We start from the raw sequence: 10,120 nt of genomic DNA, 5'->3' as shown, positions 1-10,120 counted from the left end.
TAGTCTCGTTCAACCAGACCCTCGGCTGTCTCCGTAAATCTCCGACCACCCAGAGGGTCTGGTAAAGATACGTAATATCGTTTGTAACGCCAAAACGAGGCTTACCAAAATTCTGGTAAAGTTTTTGATTGGCTGAAAAGAACATACCTCCATAATTTAAACAAATACATGGTAAATCGACAGAAAAATAACTTAAAGTTTTAAAAGTTAAATGTCTAAAGGTTAAAGCAGAAAAAGAGGAATAATTTTATTGTTTACGGTAATGTCAACGGGTTAAAGGTAAGTGTGCTTTATAAAATGTCTTGTATTTTTTTTTTAGTTCCGGAAGTTAAAGTGAAAGTAGTGCAGCTACCTGCGGAATACATATTTCTTCGATTGATGTTGTAATTACTCGTTTTATGTCCAAAATTAAAGATCAGTTTATCAATATAAACTCACAATCTAACAGAAGAAACATGTTAAATATTCGTTTCAAAAAAAGGTCATCAGAACATAAACAAGATAGCGCCCTCTGACGGTAACAAACGCTTATGTGACTCTTTACCAGACTCTCTGCTGGTCGGAGTTTACGGAGACAGCCGAGCGTCTGGTTGAACGAGACTACATTTTTTCTCGACATGTCAGAATGGTCTCTTGGCTGCTTTAATCTGATTAGTGCGATATCGCCCATAACTCCTCCTACATTCTGAAGGATACATGTATATCTGTTGTCATTAATTATTTTGTACACATTCACTTGCAGAATGGCTCGTCGTTTCAATCGAAACGCCAAATCTAAATCTAAGAAAAACAGAGCTATGAATTTTAAAGCTCGAAAAATTAGAGAACACAAGAATAAAGTGCTAATAGCACGAGATCATGTGTTTAATCTCACACCTGACAAATTGTCAGATGATGAGTATTTACTTTTGGCGAAAGGTCTAAAATTTGTACCTTCACCTGTCTCACACAAAGTCAAACAACAAGTGATGAAAGATTTTAATGAATTTGCAAGAAAATTAAAATGTAGATTCATGTTTCATGATCCAGATAGTGACAATGATATACATCCTTTCCGCATGAAAAGCGGTTTTGAACCGCAAATTATGAACAATTCAGTTCAAACATATATTGACAAAACAAGACTTGAATTGTCATCTATGGAGGTTCGCAAATCATCTGACAATTTAAGCACTTCTGAACGCCGAGCATTAAAAAGGCTAAAAGATCGTAAAGACATCATTATCAAAAAAGCTGACAAAAACAACATGTGCGTTGTTACTAGAAAAACTGATTATATCCTTGAAGGTGAACGTCAGTTAAATAGCAAATACTACTGTAAAATTACTAATCCCAAACTAAATCATCTCAAAGATAGTATCACAGAAAAACTATGTGAGATGAACACTAAGGGTGTACTTGACAACATTACCTATGACTTTCTACGGAAAGTTAAAAATACGAGGATAGGGAGATTATATTTGCTCCCTAAAATACACAAGCTCAACATTGAGACTTTTAATGAAATTAAAAACAATGGTAGCTGCAATTCACCAATTATTCCACCCGGTCGACCTATAATCTCACAAATAGGTTCACCTACAGAACGCATTAGCCAGTATGTAGATTACTTTTTGACTCCCATCGTGCAAACACTAAGCACGTATATAAGGGACAGTTCAGACTTCATTCTAAAAGTTGAACAACTCAGACCACAGCACAAATGCCTATTGGTCAGTTATGATGTAACTTCACTCTACACAAATATGCAATTCGAGGAGCTAATTACGGCTGTTCAAATAGCCTATACCAACTTCAGCAAAGCAGAATATACTATACCAGCTCCGCCTACAGCTGATCTTTGTTTTCTTTTACGACTTGTACTAGAAAACAATATATTCGAATTTAACTCTGCTATGTATAAACAAACAATAGGATGTGCGATGGGTTCTAAGTGTTCCCCATCTGTGTGCGACATTCGCCTTCACCAAATCACAGATGAAATCATTGATAAATTTACAGGGAAGAATGATTTAATATATCATGGTCGCTATCGCGACGACGGGTTTATCATTTTTCACGGATCGGAAGCTGTCATCCATGAACTATTTGAAATAGCCAATTCACACCATCCTCTACTCAAATTCACATATGAAATCTCCACACAAGAAATCAATTTCTTAGACACTACAGTGTTCAAAGGAAAAAGATTTAAAACCAGTCAAATTCTGGATTTTAAAACCTACATTAAACCAACTAACACATTCCAACATTTGGAACGAAATAGTGCACATAATTCCTCTGTTTTTAAAGGATTCATCAAAGGTGAAACAATACGCCATATGAGAAATACAAGCAATGAAATAACTTTGCATGAAATTCTGCGTGAGTTTGAGATTAATCTCTTAAAAAGAGGATACGATAAAATTGAAATCAAATCTAACATGCAAAATGTACTCGCTAATTATAACAGAGAGAAAACCCTAAAAAGTAAAAGTGACATCAAGAAAAAAGGAATTACTCTTGTGTTTGTCACAAAATACAACCCCTGTATACGACATTTAAAAAGAAAACTGATAAAATATTGGCACATCCTTACAAAGGATGAAGACTGTAAAAAAGTCTTCTCAGAATTACCTATTGTGTCCTACAAACGCAATAAAAACTTAGGTGATATTCTCACCTCCCCAACAATTAAATAATTTAATTTAATATTATGTGTAGATACATAAATGCATAATGCAAATAAACTCCTGATGAGGCGGATTTGCAGCAATATGAAGAAAATTATTTCTTCATCATAAATCAATTTATAAAAATATACCTCGTTTCACACCGCCGAAACACTAAATTAGTGTAGAGTCAAGTGATCGGAGGTACGTGGCTGATGGGAGCCACCTGTTTAAAATAAAAAAAAAATAAAAAAAAAAAAAAAAATATCCAATAGTCATATCCACGGGATAAAGGGGCTAACATGGGATAATAACTGAATATTGATGGTCTGTGATTGTTATGAGCATGATCTGTTGAGGGGGTTTCTAGTTTTTTGTGCAATGGCAGGCTTACTTATTATTTTAATACTTTTAACAATCACAATTAGTAATTTTTTTCAGACTTGATTGTTGTTAGTTGATGCTCAGTAGTCCTTTTTTTTTAAAAAATGTTAATTAGGTTGGGACCAATCGCCCAAATGGGATATAATAGTCCGTTTGGAATATAACATCCCGAATGGGCTATAAATTAACAGTGCAAAAATGGAAAATTTTCAAATTTCATCAGAAGACTTAAAAAGGAATAACTTTTGGTTGACAAGTTTTCCTGTATGCCCGTTGTTTAGGAGATTGATCCTGTTAACAAGATTGCCGACTCTGTGCATGTATCCAGGTAACTTAGAGAAATCGTAAGAAAATGAATGCATACATGAAATAATAAGTTCTATACATACCCTCTTTCTTCGTCCATGTGGAAACACCACTATGACTCCATTCAAGTACTTTTCTTATATTTCTTTTCATCAACCATGATATTCGGACTGCTCTACATTTATTTTTCCCGCTAAAATATCATTAAAATGCATCGGGTTCGGCGTACAATATATATATAATATATTAACCAAATCGGAAATTATTTTTCCGGATGCGTTGACTGGGTTAAGTTATAGACTCTACCAGCGCATTGAGATGCAACATTAACCATATTGATCTTCAAAATGTAAGCTTTTCTGTGGTAGGTCAATGTCGTTAATTCCTTAAAAATCGCCTCCCGGAAAGCCAATCAAAATGACGCTATCAACGTCGCGGAGACAAAATTACAGTGCCATGCATCAACGGGGAAACCCCGTATCCAATTTTAGCACAACTTCGACCGGGTTAATTTTTAATGCAAACTTTTCAGAATGACACAAAACACACATCATACGAAAGTTCAAACAATGTAGAAAAAATTATTTATATTTAATTTCTAGATAAATATGAATAATAATGCAAAAATTACGTTTATAAACAACAATAAATTGTGTTTAAATGGCACGATTACATAGGTAAGTCGGGTTACCTGAACCCCCTAACACGGATGCAAGTAACACTGGTTTCGGTGGTTATTTAGGTAAACAGTATTTTAGTGATATGGCCTAAAACCTGGAATACATGTACCTATCATACTACAATAAAAGACTTATTTCCCATTGTACTTGCAGTTCAGCTTTGGGCAGATCTGTTAGCAAATCGATGTATTATTTTTTTCACGGATAATGATGCTGTTGTGCACATCGTCAATAAACAAACCTCTAAAGAAAAGACAATCATGGTTCTAGTTCGTCGTTTAGTAGTGCAATGTTTAAAACACAATATTTTATTTCAAGCAAGACATGTACCGGGTTTAGATAATGTTTTATCTGATCATCTTTCTCGCCAGCAGATTCCACAGTTCCTACAAAAATTTTCCCACAACAACCCTGTAGCATGCCATTACAACGAGAACAATTTCAAAATTTAGAATCGATAGCTTCGGACCTAATACATCAGTCATTAGCACCATCAACTCATAATACTTACCAAAGGGCAATTGAATATTACCATCGTTTTGTGTCATCATTTGCTTTGCAAAGAAAAGGTGTACCAGCAGAAGCAGAATTAAGATATCATCTTGTTCATAGCTTATTGTTACTCACAAGGCTTTGCTTGTGCTACTGTGACAACCTATGTTTCAGCATTAAGTTTTCAACATAAGATACGGAATATGGAAGACCCAGAATTTTTTACTGAAAAAATGTTTACAAGGTTACAAGAATAAAACAAGCTAAGTGGACCCTAGGTTACCTATAACACCAAGCATTCATAAACAGCTGATAGCTTCTTTACCACATACAGCAAGTTCATATTTTGTACAGGTACTTATGAAAAGTATGTATTTAGTGGCATTTCACTGTTTTCTTAGGATTGGAAAATTTACAGCTTCAAAAGACAGATATTGTCATTTATTGACAGTACAATCTGTACATTTTTTAGAAAATACTTTAGACTGCCCAATAGGGTTTGAGTTGACTATGAAAACTTTCAAACATAGTAAAGGTCAATCTTACACGTTGCATGTGGAAAGTAACAGCAAAGATATCACAATATGTCCCGTTCAGGCCCTATGGTCATATTTTCAAGTAAGAAAACCAACTTCTGGTCCTCTTTTTACTTTCATGGATGGGTCACCAGTGTCACGGAAATATTTTACAGATCAGTTATGCTTGTCAATAATTTGGTGTGGGTTAGACTGTAAACGATATATAGGTCACAGCTTTAGAATTGGAGTAGCCACAACGGCTTTTTCCATTGGAGTTCCAGAGCAAAAAATTAAAGCAATGGGACGGTGATCATCAGACGCTTTCAAAAAGTATATTCGAATCCCTGTTGTAAATCTTTAACTGCTACCGAGGTGAGGTTGAGGTAATGACCATGGTAACAGGAGCATCTGGTCAGATTATGAATTCATGACATTTCAAAGCTACTTTGAGTTGGGTTCCTATAAAATAGTGAGTAATTTGTTAATTTGTTTGGATTTGTTTGCTTAATTTCAATCAATTGTCTTAATTAATTGTGTCACAAAATTATACACAATCATGGTGACATGAGCCTCTGATTGTAAAATAAATATCAAACCAGTAATAGAGAAATATGAGTGTTATGAGGTTTGACAATTGTCAAAATATGTGGACAGGTTTGACACATTATATGTTTCAGGAAAGAGGACATTTGCTTAGAAAAAAACATTTCCAACCATGATGACAGGAGCATTTGGTTGTATCAAGAAGTAGTAAAGCTTCGATGTAATTATGCATCTAGCAGATATTGTGTACAGGTACATAATAAGATGATATTGTTTTACAAAAGTTGAAATAGTTCTTTGTATGTTGGTAATGTGTTATTTTTCATTTTTTATGTCCAGGATTGCTGAATGAATTTTTAGGAATACATGTATAGTAGTAAGATTTAGACCCGCACTAGGGTTGGGTGGGGATTACTGCTGATGACAGTCATTTCTGCCTGTCATTTAATGGCATTTTTAAAAAATCTTCTTCTCAAGAACCACTGGGCCAGGAAAGATGAAACTCATATAGAATCATCCTCAGGTAGTGTAGATTCAAATTTGTTCAAATCATGACCCCCAAGGGTAGGGTGGGGCCAAAATGGCCGATCAAATTTTACATAGGAATATATATGAAAAATCTTGAAAAATCTTCTTCTCAAGAACCACTGAGCCAGGAAAGATGAAACTCATATGGAATCATCCTCAGGTAGTGTAGATTCAAGTTTGTTCAAATCATGACCCCTGGGGGTAGGGTGGGGCCAAAATGGCCGATCAAAATTTTACATAGCAATATATAGGAAATATATTTAAAAATCTTCTCAAGAACCACTGGGCCAGGAAAGATGAAACTCATATGGAATCATCCTCAGGCAGTGTAGATTCAAGTTTGTTCAAATCATGACCCCCTGGGGTAGGGTGGGACCAAAATGGCCGATCAAAGTTTTACATAGGAATATATATGAAAAATCTTTAAAAATCTTCTTCTCAAGAACCACTGGACCAGGAAAGATGAAACTCATGTGGAATCATCCTCAGATAGTGTAGATTCAATTTTGCTCAAATCATGACCCCCGGGGGTAGGGTGGGGCCAAAATGGCCGATCAAAGTTTTACATAGCAATATATAGGAAAAATCTTCTTCTCAAGAACCATTGAGACAGGAAATATTAAACTCCTGTGGAATCATCACCAGATAGTGTAGATTCAAGTTTGTTCAAATCATGACCCCTGGCGGTAGGGTGGGGCCAAATGGCCGATAAAAGTTTTACATAGGAATATCTAGGGAAACCTTTTAAATCTTCTTTTCAAGTACTTTAAAGCCATGCTTAGTAATATATAGGGAATCATCCTCTGGTAGTGTAGATTCAAGTTTGTTCAAATCATGACCCCCTGGAAGGTTAAAATTCAAGCCCCCCCCCTTATTAAACTTTCAGTTCTGATCTGATGTGTGCTTTTTTCTAGACAATTGCTCAGGTGAGCGATGTGGCCCCAGGGCCTCTTGTTTTCGATGTGGATAACAACCCAACCTTTTTTTCTTTTTTTTTAAGTATCTGACCCAATTTCATATACCCCACTTTCACAATCGTTATATCAATACAGTTAATTTCCGATGGCGTTCCTTATCGAGCCTGGTCGCGTTTATGGAAAAGAATGGGAAAACCCTTTTGGTATCAATCACCCTTGAGAATATTTACATATGGATAACATCAAATGCTGTTTACTTTGTGCAGATTATTGATGAATATCTGAATATTTAGGTCATTGTGCCTCTTATTTATCATTTAAGTGAGCTTAATAAAAAAATAGGCCGATAAATTCTGTCTAGACAGAATACATGTATTACATGCTTATTTTCCTTTTATTCTTAGGTAGCAGCTAGAAAACACTGATTTCTCCTAGCTTCTGAAACGCCTTAACTTTTCCCGAATATCTATTTTGTGAATCAAAAGTAACAGACAGTGTACAATTTAAGGGGGATGTACAAGCCATATTAGATCTAGTCTGGTGTAAAATAAGAAATACCAAGAATGCGCTTAATACTCCACTAAACTAGCCAAAAGTTACTCAAAGTGCTAATGCACTAATTACCTACTGTTAGAGACCAAAATTAGTAAACAATTAAGTTTATTTTGTTTTAATTAGAGGAAATTAATCATGTTAGAACTGCGCAGCTACAGCATTTACGAGATGATAAATGCATTGAAAATGGTGTTAGTTTGATTCATTGATGATATGGCTACAACCATTTGTTTCGCTTTTTTCTTGTCATTATCCATAATTCTTGAAAATTTGATTTTTCATATGGGTGTCTTCCTGAGGCAATGTGTTTATTTCGTCCGCCATTCCTCTGTCACACAGAGTTCGAATAACAATGATTTTAGAATAAATGCGACCATAATAACATCAAGACAAGAAAGTACTAAGTAATAATCATTAGGTTATAGTACTTACTACTTTTATTTGTTGCATCGCATCATCTGATTAATGAAAAACGCGATTTTAACCCCACTCCAGCAAATCGGGAAAAACTGCTCTGTTTACAGTTCGAGTTTCCTCGTTAAAATTATTCCACTGAGCACGTGGTTGGCATGTGCATATATCTGCTGTGGATATATTTTTTTTATTACCATGATTATATTTAATTTTTCATGGAACAAGTCTTGATAATTTGATGGTTTCTTTAAAACTCAAGAAAAAAAGATAAAAATGTCCTAAACATATGTGTTTACGGCGGGTCTTTTTTCTTTGGCGATAGAAGTTATTTTCAAATGGGGCACTGCAAGAAGGATGCTTAGCATTTAATTTGAAAATGTTAAACAATATCCGGTGCATGAAAAAAAAATTGTCATTACATGTCTTACATTCTAAAATTGGTACACGTGTATATTTTGTTTAGAAGTTAGATAGAAAAAATAAGCAGTTATAAGATTTCCTTCAGGCACCTCACATAAATAGCTAGATTGTTTGCAATGACCAACACACTGTATGGAGTAATGTTTAGACATAAAAACGCATCATGTCTCATTATGTTGACAACGTTGTAAGCTCTCGCTCATTGAACATACGAAGCTTGATAAAATCTTTGAAATTTAGAAGCGAGTACAATGTTTGCAAAGAAATGTCCATTGCATATGCTATGTCTATCATCGCAAAAAAAGTGAGAGCCCCCCCCCCCCCCGAAAATCCTGTTTGTTTTTCAAAATAGTGCAAATGATTACAAAAAAATTGCATTACTAAATACGTGATGGAATATGTACTAGCCTTATAAGACCACCTGATATTAAAATATTTGGTTGCCCTCTCTCCCGATCTACTGTCTGGAAATGGCCCGACTCATTCTTTTTACATCCCATTACACGATTAATATTTTTTCTTTTTCTTCCGTCAACAATTATGTTTAAATTTTAAGGAATTTCTTTCTCACCTATAAATAAGAACCCAATAATTTTTCCCTGAGTTGGGAGGACCACCACACGTCATTTTAAAGATGGTATAAAATATTTAATTATGTTGATTTTTTTCTTTACTTTGTAAAATTTTAATTTCGACAATATGGGCGAATAGAATTTTCGTCACAAGTACCTGCATGACGTCATTTTCAGATTGTGACATCACAAACAAGGAGCAAAACTTCGGCATATGCTATTTAAAGAACTTGTGTTTGGCTATGTTTCTAATCTGAATTGTGGTTTTGTAGATATAGAAATAGTTCGATTTTTTTTATCACCCCTGGTACTAGTATATAGGTATTAAAACAAGGTCATTCATATCGATTTGTGACGGTTGAGATCTTTATTGAATATTTATTAATTAATATTCCAGTAATTGATTATTACTTGTGTACATTGACCGATATTAAATTAGCATGTCTATGTTTATTATGTATAAAATATACCTATTGCTATTTTGTTAGCGTAATACTTATTTTTCTATTGATTGTGCGCTAAACGTCATTTTTATGTTATGAGTATGACGTCACAGTACGTCCCGGTCCGGGTTAGCCCGACGGTATTATTACTGACGACTGTTGTAATTTTGAGGAGTGCTGATTTTTATACTGAAGAAAGTGAACGTGTTTAGAGGAGAGAGCGGTCTATATTTGACCTGTAAGCATTGTTATCATTGTTATAGATGTTTATTATTGTACAGTCAATTCTCGAATTATCGCCATTCGATTCATCGCCATTTTCGCAATACCGCCATGATTTCCCAAGAACGTTTTTCCTGCTATATAAAATTCTCTTTATAACGCCAAATTCGCATACCGCCATCCGCCACCCTGTTTTCACAACAAACGTCCATTTTTAAGTGTCAATTATCTCGATAATACCGCCACAGGTGTATGTGGTCAGTGAAGCGCGTCTAATTGGTTGACACTATCCCTGTTATAAAGCATGCAAAGCCAGTCAAGGTACATGCAATTAAGTAAACAATGATTTTAACATGAACTGTTAGAATAATTTTGTTTTCTGTGTAATAAAATCATTTAGTCAAGGCTTCGCCACGAAAGCGGTCGTTGTAAAGTACGCCGATAACGATATTATTTGGATGATCTCTGCTTTTAA

General features: G+C 34.8%; 1 protein-coding gene across 1 annotated transcript; it reads left to right on the top strand.

The window, feature by feature from the left end:
- Positions 1 to 743: 743 nt before the first annotated feature.
- LOC134263303 (uncharacterized) lies at positions 744 to 2,681 on the top strand. The gene has a single exon (XM_062745642.1). The coding sequence runs from the start codon at positions 744 to 746 to the stop codon at positions 2,679 to 2,681; it is 1,938 nt and encodes a 645-aa protein (XP_062601626.1).
- Positions 2,682 to 10,120: the final 7,439 nt, after the last annotated feature.

This window comes from Saccostrea cucullata, unplaced genomic scaffold, assembly GCF_032062105.1.
Source record: "Saccostrea cucullata isolate Sc308-1 unplaced genomic scaffold, CSIRO_AGI_Scuc_v1 ctg11451, whole genome shotgun sequence".
Taxonomy (NCBI): Eukaryota; Metazoa; Mollusca; class Bivalvia; order Ostreida; family Ostreidae; genus Saccostrea; species Saccostrea cuccullata.
The sequence above is the reverse complement of the archived record's forward strand: the minus strand, read 5'-3'. Positions and strand labels throughout refer to the sequence as shown.